Here is a 13026-nt window from a genome sequence, read left to right on the forward strand (position 1 = left end):
AAGACTATTAGTTTCTAATCCCTAATGGGCTGTACAAAGATTATTTTTTAATGTGATGATAATTATTAAAGGCACAACTCAAGGTATGTTTCTTCTATTAAGTCTTGCCTGATCCCCAAGTGGATTTCCCACTTACTCTGAATGCTTCATTGTGGTATAGGGGAAAGAGGCCTGGGAGTAGGTCTCAGCTCTTCTACTTACTGCCTTGTGTAAAGCTTAAAGCTTAGACTTCAAGGCTGTTCTCTAAGTGTCAGTTTCCCCCGTCTATAAGACAGGGGTAATACTTGTGCTACCTACAGCAGTGCACTGGTAAACGTTTTAACAAATGACTCTCTGGGGAAAAAATGTTAAGAAGGGCACATTTTTAGGTCTAATCTGCATTATTAACATTTCCTCCATCACTTTATGTCTAGATGATTGTAATGACAATTTAGATTTGAAGATCTTTCCCACCCATTAATAGGCCATGTGACCTGCTTACATCACAGGAAGCCTAAGTCACATGTGGTGGAAGGAGCTTCCTAAGGAAAAGGAAAGTGTGTCACAGGAGCTGAGGGAAAGAACAGAAGTGTGCTATGCTGTGAGTGCATTTGTGGGAAGGCCCCAGCAGGGGGGTGGATGGTTTTGGGATGGCAAGGCTCCATGCTGTGATATTGTGTTTTAAGTTCCTTGCTGTTATGATAAAGTGGGCTTACTGGTTTGGGGAGTTGCTTGCTGCTTGGATGAGATGGACTGGTTATGGGATTTGGTCCTCTGGTGTCTGAATAAATGTTTTACTTCTTCTACCCCCTGTATAGAGAGTCTCTCATATTTTGTGATACAGAATTGCATAGGCATATTCACAATCATTGTCAATGTTATGTTTATTGCCTTGCTAATACAATGTTCAACAAAACAATTAAGTCCAAATTTGTAGCATTTGCCTATGTCCCAGATAGAAATACTCACATTGAAAGTTTAACAACTGGCTGTTATGACTCAGAAGAAGCTGGCTCTAGTACACCCTTGACTACCTAACTACCTGAGACAGCAGGCAGCTAGATGGTGCAGTGAATAGAGCACCAGCCCTGGAGTCAGGAGGATCTGAGTTCAAATTTGGCTTCAGACATTTGATACTTACTAGCTGTGTGACCTTGGACAAGTCATTGAACGCCAACTGCCTCACTTCCCCCCTCCAAAACAAGGCTAATGTCTCTACCTGTGTCCTGGCTCTTCCAGCATCTTGCTTTAACGTTTATTCCCTCCCTCAAGTTGTAGTCTTCAATCTCTCCCTTTCCAATGACGTTTCCATTCTCTGGCACATACATTCTGGCCTCCCCAGTCCAAAAGAGCCATTCATTCTTTTACCCTTTGTAAAATCAGAGAATCACTCTTTGATTCCACCAAAGTGTCATCTCACTTGTCTCTTCCCCTTCACAGCTAAACTTCTGGCAAGTTCTACCTTTGTCATCCCACCTCCTTAATCCCAAGCTCTCCTGTTTTTGTCTCCAGCCTTCAACTAAAACTTGTCTTTCCAAGTTTACAATGAACCTCTCTTTGATTTCTCTGCAACACTGGACACTATGGGCCACCCCATCCTTCTAGAAAAGTTCTTTTCTGGTTTTCCTCTTGCCCCTAACTTCTCATCTTCTTCTCTTTTATCTGACCAATCTCTTATGAGGTGGGTGGTTCCCTAATGGTCTGCACTTGGCCCTCTTTCTCATTCACTCCTATAGATTCAATGACCATCTATGAAGTTTACCTATGAAGGCACAACTCAAGATCCACCTCATTTATACTGATCACTCTAACACTGATTCTGAGCTCTCTATATCTATAACTGAAACACAGAAACTCAGCTTTGGAAGAGGATTCAGAGATTATCTAGACCAACCTATACCTGAATAGGAGTTTTCTCTACTGCTTCTCCAACCACTTGTTGGAGATCCAGCCTCTGCAGGCAGTGAGGTGGTACAGTGAGTAGAAATGTCAGACTTGAAGACAGGAACACTTGAATTCAAATCCTGCTTCAGACACTTCTTAGCTATAGGACCCTAGGAAAGTCATTTTAACCTCTTTCAACCTCATCTGTAATATGGGGATAACGATAGCACCTACCTACCTCACAAGGTTGTTAATATGGCTCAAACAACACATATAAAGTGCTATATAAATGCTAAGTAATATTATTATCATTATTATTATTTAAAGATTTCTAATGAAGAGGAACTGCTTTTATAAGACATTTCCACCTATACCTTTAACCCAACATATTCCTCTTTACCCCCTAAAATTGCTCTTTCTTCCAACTTTACAATTTCTGTAATCATTCACCTCATCATTCATGTTGGAAATCTTGGGGTACCTCTCTGAGCCTATTTCCTAATCTATAAAATGAGGGGACAAACACTATGACCCGTACTGTTCCTTTCAAAATTATGATCTTTGACTCCTCCCTTTCCCTTAACCCTCAATTCCAATCAGTTACCCAAATCTGCCAATTCTACCTCTTCAGCCCCTCTTGACTTCCCTATTTCCACTGCCACCATCCTGGGTAACGGTCCTCATTACTCTCTATCTAGTACTGCCTTCTGATAGCTCTTCTTACCTCTACCCTATGTCCTTCCTCTCCTCTCCGCAATCCATCCTTCATTACTGCTACTGGTCTTATCTTTTTCATGCAGAGATATTAGAGCATTTTCCTCCTTAATTCAATCTAACAAGAATTTATCATTTCAATACCTAATATGTTCAAGATAGTGTACTAAGCACTTGATATAAAGGAAAAAAATGAAAGAAAAAACAACCAATCCATCCATCTCAAGGAATTCTACAACATATTAAAATCTTCAATGGCTTCCAAATGCCTATTAAATAATGGCTGAATTCCTCTGTCACAGAAGGTGGCTGGTGCCAGGCAACTCAGATCACCACGACTTTGACCATCATCTCCCCTTGGCAGCATTCTCTGCCTGCTGCCCCACCCTACTCCCCATGCCCCCTGCTCCCCTTAATCACCAGTTCTGCTTCCAGCCTAGCCATCAGAGCCATCATCTAGGAAGTAAATCCTGTGGAGAAGGGGAGAGCTATCGGCACCAACTGCCAACCAACTCACATGGCAAGCGAGACAACTCAGCTGGAGTAGCAATGTACTCTGAGGCAGAGACAGGAGGCAACATGGGTCAGATAAGCCAAATGCCTACCGCTACCCTGGCCACTATCTTCCCAATTGATTCTGCATAGAGGGTGTCCTAAAAGCCTTAGTGCAGTTAAAAGACTTTTGGGACACACTATATCTTATCTGTAAATAGTTGTTGGCACAGCATCTCCTCCATTAGACTACAAATTCCTTGAGAGCAGAGACTGGAGACTTTTTTGGCCTTTTTTTGGTTGTCTCCAGCACTTGACACAGTTCCTGAAACACTACAAGTACTTAATAAACGACTGTTGACTGACTGAACCCAAGAACTTTGGGAATAACAATGCTTCTACTCGTGTCTACAGTCACCATGCAGGGAAATAACACCTCTGAAGATGCAGATGGGCAACTATTCCTGCAGGGGCTACAGCCACAGCTACTGAAAATCCTAAAAAGAAAGTTCTTGCCACCAAAGTCTTGGTGATGTCAAATGGTTCGGCATAGGCATGACCATTTGTTGTACCTCAAGGATCTCCATCTGATCTGCAGGTGAAACCTTCCATGTGTGTTGTCTCCCTGTAAGAATGTGAGCTCCCTGAGAGCAGGGACTGTCTTATTTTTCTATATTTGTATCCCCAGTGCTTAGCATAGAGCTTTGCACACAATAAATGCTTCATTTGTTCATTGAAGACCCTCTGAAGTCTTGTGCCAAACTATTCTTTTAACAGTCTCTCCTATGACTTTTCAGTACATTCTATGCTGATGCCACCCCTTTGCAAATGACTTCCAGATCTCCATTTCCAGCCCTTGTCTCTCTTCTGGACTCCAGTCTCTCATCACTAGCTGCCTCCTACATATTTTGAGCTGGGTCTCCTCTAGGGAGTCAAGTTTAAATGTGGCATCTGTCACTTGTGCCCTTCTGGGACTTGGGTCTTTCCTTGTCTATTAAATCTGGGGCTGGCCTACAGGAACTGAGGTCCCTTCTTCTAGCTCTAAATCTTGGATGCTTTTTGAACCTCCAGCTCAAGTAATCCCTCCTCCTCCAATTCCCTCAGGGGCTAGTCTCCCTACCCATCTCCCCAATACTGTATATTCTGCATATGGTCAGTATTCACTTACTGTAAACATATTCTATTCTACCAGTACCATGTAGGACAGAGACCGCCTCACTTTTCTAGTTGTACCTCCTACACTGGCATATAGCAGCATTGGTTAGTCCCATACTCCAATAAGCCGGATTACTTTATTATTCACCAAATATGCCATGTTTTCTCACCTCTAGATTTATGCCTACACTGTTCCCTATGCCTATGCAGCCAGTTCTCACTTAATGTAAGTGGACCATTCTGCAGACCTACCCCTCTCCTCATGGCCCCCCCACTGAAGCAGCTTCTACGGGGCTGCAAAGGTGCTGCTGTCACTACTGTCGCAGCTGCCATTGCTGTCCCTGCCTCCAGCCTGCCAGGAAGGAAAAGTGGCATAAAGAATTCTGAAAGAAATCTACATTCCAAAAAAAAAACCACCTATGTTACTTTACTGCACAGTACTGTGCCCTTTTTCTCCATTCTTGCCCCTTGGCTTAGTGATCCAGAGCTTCTCCCCCTTCCCCCTTCCCAATTAAAAAAAAAAAACCCTCCAAGTGAAAGCAAAAGAACCACCACCACCATCATAGGGGTGCTTGGCTTGAGATCTCCAGCACTGAGAGAACAGACCTTTGCTACATTTGCCTACCCACCTTCATATCCACCTTCCGTCAGTCAGCCCTCTGGTACCACGTGTCTGTCCCCAACTTGAACTGTGTGTAGCCCTCTTTCTGCCTTCCTCCCTCCCACCCTTCCCTACTTCCATGGGCAAATTCACATTAAGTAAAAATGGCTTTAAGTTAAAGTCCACTTACATAAAATAAGGACTGTCTATAATTCCCCATCCGCTTTGCCTACTGAATCCCTCACCCACCAAAATGCCACCTCTTCCAGAAGAGCTTCCCTGATCTCCCCACTGGCAACAATGTTCTTTAAACTGCATACAGCACTTTGCACTATTCCAATGAACTTTTCATGAAGTACATACCTAACTAATCCCTGTCAATCTCCTTTGCCACCCTCCACCCCAAAGCTCTTTCCTGGACCCTCCTCTTTTTATATATTCTCTCTACCTCAGTGGTCTCATCAACTTCCATGAATTCAATTATCATCTTGATACAAAGGATTCCCAGATCTACTCTTATCTCTCTCCTGGATTGCATTCCTAAGACACCAACTACTTGTTAAATATCTCCAATTGGAAGCCCCCACCACAGGTATTTTAAGCTTAATGTGTTCAAAATGAAACTCATCATCTTCTTCCGCTAAACCAGCCTTTCCAAATTTCTCCCTTTCTAGGAGCAGCACTATCCTTCCAGTTACACAAGTGTGCAATGAAGTGATCCTTAACTCTTCTCTTCCTCCTCCCCCTATATCTAATCAGCCATGTTAATTCTGTCTCCATAATACTTCTCACGTTCATTGTTCTCCAGCCCCTCATATGGCCACGACCCTAGTTCAGACCCTTAGAATAGCCTAGGTGGTCTCCCTGTTTCTAGTACTCCCCCACTTTGACCTACTCTCCACAGAACTGCCAAAACAGTTTCACTGAAGCACAAGTCAGCATGTCACACTCGTCTGCCCAAAAGTCTCCAGTGGCTCCCTACTACCTCTGGAATAAAACAGAATCCTCAGCTTGACATATAAAGACCTTCTCCATCAGGTGGCTCTAGCCTACCTTTCTAGCCACTGCATATGGTTCCCTCTCACACACTCCATGCTTCAGACAAATTGGCCAACTCAATATTCACTGAACTTGGCCATCTACCTCCCCACCCCAATGCTTTTGCATAGACTGGACTCTCTCTTCCCCTTCACCATTCAGAATCCCTAAGGCCCAACTCAGGGGCTGCCCCTAGGAAAAGGTATCCCTGGTATGCCTAGGTTGATAATGCTCCTAACTCCTCAAATTATCTTTTATTGACTTCTCTTTTGTCTCTAGATGTAGGGCAGCTCGCACCTACAGTTGGTGCTTCATAGATGTTTGTGGAAGTGACATGAAGACTGTGCCTTTTCAGGCCCTGAACTGTGAAGTACTGCAGGAGGGCAGGCTCCGTGCCTTACCTAATCTCTCTATCTCCCACAACACCATAGTCCAGTGTTCTGCACACACTAGGCCTTCAGTACAGGCTTGATGAAGGGAGTTTCACAGGTGTGGGCAACTGGAAGTTACTTAATGACTGTTCTGTCATTCCAATCACATCAGGATTTCCTGAAGTGAAAGGCGGCAGGCCTCTGCCATCCCACTCAAGGCTCCTGAAGAGTGAGGGGTCTTGATTAAAGATGTGTTCAACTGACAGACCCTAGTCAGGAAAAAAAAAAATTCTCCTGCCAAGCTCTCCCTCCCACTACTACAGACTTCCCAGTCCAATGTCGTCTTCTGGTCTCATCTCCCAGTGAAACTTACCTGTTGGCTACTGGGAGAGCGGGGTGCATCAAGAGGGTTTCCTATGGCCCCTGGAGAAACCTAGAAAAGGAGACCAGGTTGTGAGGTAATGGAGGGGAGAAGGGAGAGGCAGGAGGATGGACACATGGATACAGTCATTATAATTTCATCAAACGGGGGCTATTTCTATGCATATGTAGAAATGTATATGCATATATCAATATATGTCTTTATGGGTATGGAGTTAAAAGGCTAGGACAGAGAAAAGTATAGGAAGTTGGAGGAGGTGAAGAGTCATGAGTAGGCTAAGTGATTTGGGGATGGGACAGAAAAGGCTTTAAGTATCTTCTGCAGGTGTCTTCATAGATAATAGGGAAACAAATGAACAGGAGGAAGAAGATACCATGAGACCTATAGATGAGGGAAGGTGTTGAAAAGTCATAGAGTTCCCCAGTTTCTCTCCTTCCTCTAGCCCCTTTTCTAGGGCTGAAAATTAGGGATCACAATTACTGCCTCTTACATTCACCCTAGTCCCCAGCCCAAATTCCCAGGTTAGTCTCCATGACACAGTTATTGGGGTAAAAGTGAAGGGCTGCTTGCCTTGGGGATGCAGAGGCTGGTCTTCAGCACCCCTCCCTGGCCATATCCCAGGGGAGGGCCCCCTAGGCATGATGTTCCCCGGTTGGCCAGCACAAAAGGGTTCTCCCCAAACGGAATTGACTTGGAATCCACCAGGCTCTCCCCCTCCCCCAAAGGCTCTTCGGGACTTCTTGGGGAGGCACCCATGACTGGGGTAAACCCAGTGGGGCCCTTGCTAGGTTGGGTCAAGGCTGAGACCTCTGAGCTGCCCTCAGCTCTGTGCAGGCCTGCTGGGGCTCTGTCCATCGCGCTGGGCTTGGGCTCCCAGAGATTGTCACGCAGGAGAGAGGAAAACTGGAGCTTCACATGAGAGAGAGATGGAAGACAGACCGACAGAGATGAGACACACAGAAAAGGAGAACAAGTGAGGAAGGGAAATGGAAGAAGAGATGAAAGATGATGGACACAGTATAATAAAGCTCAAACAATGCTCTCCCTTCCCCTGGTATCAGTCCCCTGATTCAGCCAGCCTAGCACTCCACTTCTGTCCAGGTTAAAGAGATGGTTTGGAAAGACATGTTGTTTCTGAAGGTTAGAGGCATCCCTATAGTCCTCTCAACTGGACACTGAACTCAACGATTTATCAAAATTCTATTTGAATCTATATTTCCAGCTTGATCCAACTTCTGGGGTTGCTATTTGTTACTTTTTTTTTTTGCTACTGTTACTTTTTTGTTTTATGTTTCTACCTAAGTCCTTCTCTCAGGCTCCCATAATCTACTGTCTGCATTCTGATCCATCAGTTTATATGTGCTCTATTTATTTTAGGAATTTACTGACTTGGATCTTGTTCTTTCTTAGCCTTCAACTTCCCAAAATTAAAAGGCCTGAGCTTTTCACCTTGTCTTCAACAATCTTTCCTCAATCCTATTCTCTTGTCCTTTTCTGAATGTCCTTTGGCCCTGTTAGATGTCTACCAATCAGGCCTGCACTTTGGGCTAAGAGGAGCTAAATATTAGCACCCCTATTCCCTGCCCTTGCTGATACTGGCCACGCATGTAACCACTACATTCTTAGCACATATCCTCAAGGGACAGCCACAAAACTGGAAGGGTCTGTAAAGCCAATCCAAAACCAACTCTTACCTGAACAAAAATCTGCTCTACAACAGATTTCGGTCTACAATGATTCTTAGGTCCTTCTCCAGGGTAGTCTCTGTGAGCTCAAAGTTCAGAAGCCTAGAGTTTGAATGGCTTCTTCCCAAACATACTAATGCTCCCCCATCCCCACATTCAGCTTCAAGAGTTCTCAGTGCAGTCTGTTCTACTACAGCAACATTTCACTCCCCATTAAAGCTGAGAATCATCTGCAACCATGACTATTTTTTTAAATGTTGGCTAGGATCTGTCCTTAAACATCCATGTCTGGAAGACCTTCCCCACCAATCACAGTTTTCCATCTATGGAATACGAGTTTCAACAACAACACCTCTTTTACGTTACTGCCTTTGGAGGCTTTGAGCTTTCCCTGTAACAATTGACTTAAATTATCACATAAATAACAATGGGCCATGGAAAAAAATCTTCTGTGACCAAAAATGTACATTCATTTAAAAAAAAAAGGACCAAGTATGTCTGACTATGTCCTCCCTTTGTTGGGCCCTGGACTGCTGCCTGCCTTGTCTCTCCAGCATCCTGGCTCCAAGCATCATCTTCAGCAGGAGGCACGATGGCTGTGTGCCAGGCCTCCTGAACAGTGCATGTTTTGTCAGAACACATTACACATTTTTAACAAGCCTTCCCCAATCTCACCCCTGAATTCCTCTGAAACCTTCCGATGCCTGTCTAGGAGAATTTACTGATATCTAATGTGTTAATTAGGTCTAGAATATCTTGCACATTCACCGCTGCTTGATCTATTATTGCTGACTCAGCTGCTCTCCCAAAAGGCAATTTAGAACGAATCTCCCTGATACTTTCCCTCAGTAAAGACCAGGGCACATATGTGACTGAGCCTGCTGCATGAAATCTCCTTTCCCACTCAGAAGCCCACCAAATGCCTGCTTCAAATATCTTGATGGCTTCATGGACCCTCTTTCTGATGGCTTTGGAGTTCTGTGCAAGGTCCTCCTCAAAATCTTTGTTTTATTACCAGCAGGAAACATGGACAAAGGAATGAGCAGGAAAAAGGACAAGGAAGAGAAAGGAACGGGAGAAAATGATCAATGGGAAAGAAGGAATAAGTTTTGGAAAAGGAGATATGGGAATAGTGCAGAAAGATTGGGGAAAAGAGAGAGGAATATGGGGGAGAATGGGAAATGTATAGGATCAGGCAGAGTGATGGGAGGGAGTTAGTACCAAAATTAAATCCCTAGCTTCTTTGCATCAGAACCTTGCTTATGTCCCCTGTACCCTTCCCACTTTTCCCTTCATGCATCTTCTTTTACTACTCACCTTTAATCTGACCTCACTCCCTGCACCCTACTGTACATGTACCCACAAGATCCTCCCCCCAAACTAAGTCTCAGCAGAGCCCCCCAACAGAGCTGTAGTCTCCTCACCTCCTCTGGAGAACACTGGTCTCCAGGACTAGAGCTGCCCTGGGCTACACCCCTTTCACCAGCCCTTCAACATTCCTAAGGGTCCTGGGCTTCCCAGCTGTTGGCTTGACCTTGGTCACACCCACCCAGCTGGCTATTTTTATCTGCTGGGGGGAGGGGAGAGGAAAAAAATGAGGAGAGAACAGAACTGTGGGAGAGACCCTATATGGAAGGAGAGGCATTGAGAACTTAGTGGACAAGGTCACATTTGGGAAAACAGTGAGACTTTGGTAAAACCCTGTAACATTTAATACCTTCTCGAAACTTTTCTTCGTCAACCTCTATAATATACTGTCCTGGCTTTCTCTGACCTCACTCTTTTCCTGATACATCTTCCTTCTCCCAAACTCCAGGTCAGGTTAGGACTTACGGTTGTGCCCTAACAGTCTCTAATCCTCTGTTCTCTCAACTTTTACCTTCAGCACGTAATTCACTATTTTACATCACTAGCCCTGACCCCTCTTCTAAGTGCCAAGGCCATTGCACAGCTTAGTTGCTCCAGCACATGTAGTTAATGTTTCTGTTGTATGCTAAAGTGGAAACATCAGGGTCACCTGGGCTAACACCATCAGGAGTTCTCTTTGACTTCTCCTTAAGATCCCCGGTTTAGAGCTGCATGGGACCTTAAAAGTTGTCTAGTCTAAAACTCCTCATTTTATAGAGGAGGAAACTGTAGCCCACAGAGGTGAAGGGACCTGCCTGCCCATGGCCATGGTTAGTGAGGAGTCAGGGGCTGAGCCAAGCCCTGGTGGCCTTCTACACCACTCTCTAAGTCACCAACGCCACCACAGTATTTCTACCATTCATCCCTTCACAATCCATCTCTCTACCTCGTTCAAAGGACTGACAGGGAAAGGACTTGCTTGTCTCTACTGTCAGTTCCAGGGCTCTACATACAGGTACTTATTATGAATTTATTGTTGCTGTACCCTCAGACAACCCCTATCAGTGCCTCTTACTCAGGCCATGGCACTAGCTTTCTAACCTACTCCCTAACTCCAGTCTTCCTCCTTCCCAAGCCATTTTAAAATACTATTTTTACCAGGCCACATCCAGTTAGAGAATCTAGAATCAATCAACTAATACCTTCTATGTGCCCAGTGTTTTACTGGGCTCCCCATTGCCTATTAACAGATCAAATCCATATCCTTCCTCATCCTGGCATTTAAAACCACCAGCAATCTGGTCCCAGCCTACCTTTTTGGATGTCTCTCCTCCCTGCCTTATACTCAGCTTCAGGTGGCCAGTTTCCTCATTGTCTCTTTATAACATGCCCTGTGGATTCCTGACCTCACATTTGCTCATTTTATTCCTCCAGCTTGGGAAATCCTTCCTACTTCTAGCCATCCTATATCCTACTTATCTTTTAAGGCCCCAACTCAAGCTCATCTCTACCCAGAAGCCTTTCCTAATTGGTTCTCCTGAACCCTTTGCAGCCCCTCAGCATTCGCTGACATTATCCATCCCCTACTCTATCATGCTTCCTATTCATCCCCATACAGCTTATTGTAGAATTTAGGGAGATGGGAAAAGGAGAGAGGAGGAAGGGGGAGGGAGAGATAGGGAGAGGGAAAGGGAAAGAGGGAGGGAAGATGGAGAGAGAGAGGAAGAGAACAGGGAGAAGGAGAGAGGGAGAGGAAGAGAGGGAATGAGAGGGAGAAAGAGATAGAGAGAGGGGGAGAGGGAGATGGGGGGAGGGGAGGGAGAGGGAGAGAGAGAAAGAGGAGAAACCATACAAGTGCTAAAGTGCTGAAGTAATAGAAAAGGAGGAGAGACAGCAGTCACTCACCCTAGAATTGATCCTCTGGATACTGCTGCTCCCGGGCAAAGCAGCCAGGGTTCGATAATCCAGCCTCAGAGGTTCTGGACTAAGAGTCTGCAAGAAAATCCAAAGAAAATGTACCTGTGAGAAGGTGCATGTGTCTATATGAGAAGGAACGTGTAACACTAACCAGAATGATAAGAAGCTTAGAAAGCTTGCAATCCAAAGAGTATGGCAGAGGGGAAGCTTGTGTACATGTGTTTCCCTAGAAGGAAAGCTCCTTGAAAGCAGAAGCTATTTCAGTCTTGTATTAATATGCCCAGACCTAGTATAATAGTTTACTTGGAGAGAGTGCTTAGCAATTGTTTGTTTAATTTAACTGAGAAGATCTAGTGGTGGTGAGGGTATGTATGCATGACTGTTGCAATGTTGACTATCATGACTATCATGTCAAAGAGAGTAGAACTGCTCTGCTTGTTCTCAGAAGAATTAGGAGAAATAAGGAGAAGTTGCAGAGTTCAATTCAATATAAGAAAGAATTTCCTAACAATTAGAGCTATTCAAAAATGGAATCAGGGCTAACTTGTAGGCTACTTAGTTCCTCCATTCCTGGAGGTCATCAAATAGAAGCTGGATAACCCTTTGACAGTAATGTTGTCAAGGGAATTCCTTTCAGATAAGAGTTGGATGCTTTATCTTCTAGAGTCCTTTACAACTATGAAATTCTGTGGTTCAGAGACCTTTCTATAACATGTATAAGTATATAAACAAAGTGCATGAGTGTATGTACGTATGAAGGGTGGGGCCCAGGAATGGATCAGAATTTCTAGGAATTCTTAGGGAGAGTTGGCATTAATCTTTGACCAAGGGCTAGCTGTTGTCTCTAGAACACAGGACACGTGAATAAATCTACTGAGAAAAAAGTAGAAAGCAAGATCTCAGATGGAAAGACAGTGGACAGACAAGTAAGAGGAATCATGGGATAGACCCACAGACTCGGCCCAAAAGATTGAGGAATCTCTCACTCTTAGCACATACTCTCTCTCATTCCTTCTCTCTCTCTCTCTCTCTCTCTCTCTCTCTCTCTCTCTCTCTCTCTCTCCATACACACACACACACACACAAAAGAATATGTGTGCATGTTCCGATACACACATACGTGTGTATGTATATATGCATGTTTCTTTTTCCTCAAAGGCCTATAAGGCCACTCCTGTTGCCTATTTCCTACCTATAGGCTCCTGCACCAATCCATGGCCATAGGATTTAGGCAGCAAGGGTGTGAAAGCAGGGGGGGAAGCAAAAAAACTGGAGGTCAGGGGAAAGGGCAGAGCCTACAATAGCTATTCCTTGCCCTTTGCATATTTTGTGTGTGTGTGTGTGTGTGTGTGTGTGTGTGTGTGTGTGTGGTATGGGTGTGTGGGTGTGTATGAGAGAGATGGGGTAGGGGGAGGGAGGGGGAAAGCGAGAGAGAGAAGAGTGGCGGGGGGGGGGGGGAAG

General features: G+C 44.6%; 1 protein-coding gene across 18 annotated transcripts in view; it reads right to left on the reverse strand.

The window, feature by feature from the left end:
* The window catches only part of SCRIB (scribble planar cell polarity protein), a 75347-nt gene that overhangs the window by 15725 nt on the left and 46596 nt on the right, over positions 1-13026 (reverse strand). For 14 of the 18 annotated variants that reach the window (XM_036756885.1, XM_036756839.1, XM_036756856.1 and 11 more), the window contains 3 exons: positions 11554-11640; positions 7187-7525; positions 6608-6667 (listed from right to left, as the gene is read on the reverse strand). In XM_036756885.1, coding sequence (XP_036612780.1) covers positions 6608-6667; positions 7187-7525; positions 11554-11640 — 486 coding nt within the window. The remainder of the gene's footprint in view (positions 1-6607; positions 6668-7186; positions 7526-11553; positions 11641-13026) is intronic. The other 4 variants (XM_036756951.1, XM_036756944.1, XM_036756935.1 and 1 more) reach the window with 1 other exon arrangement.

This window comes from Trichosurus vulpecula, chromosome 1 (assembly GCF_011100635.1).
Source record: "Trichosurus vulpecula isolate mTriVul1 chromosome 1, mTriVul1.pri, whole genome shotgun sequence".
Classification (NCBI taxonomy): Eukaryota; Metazoa; Chordata; class Mammalia; order Diprotodontia; family Phalangeridae; genus Trichosurus; species Trichosurus vulpecula.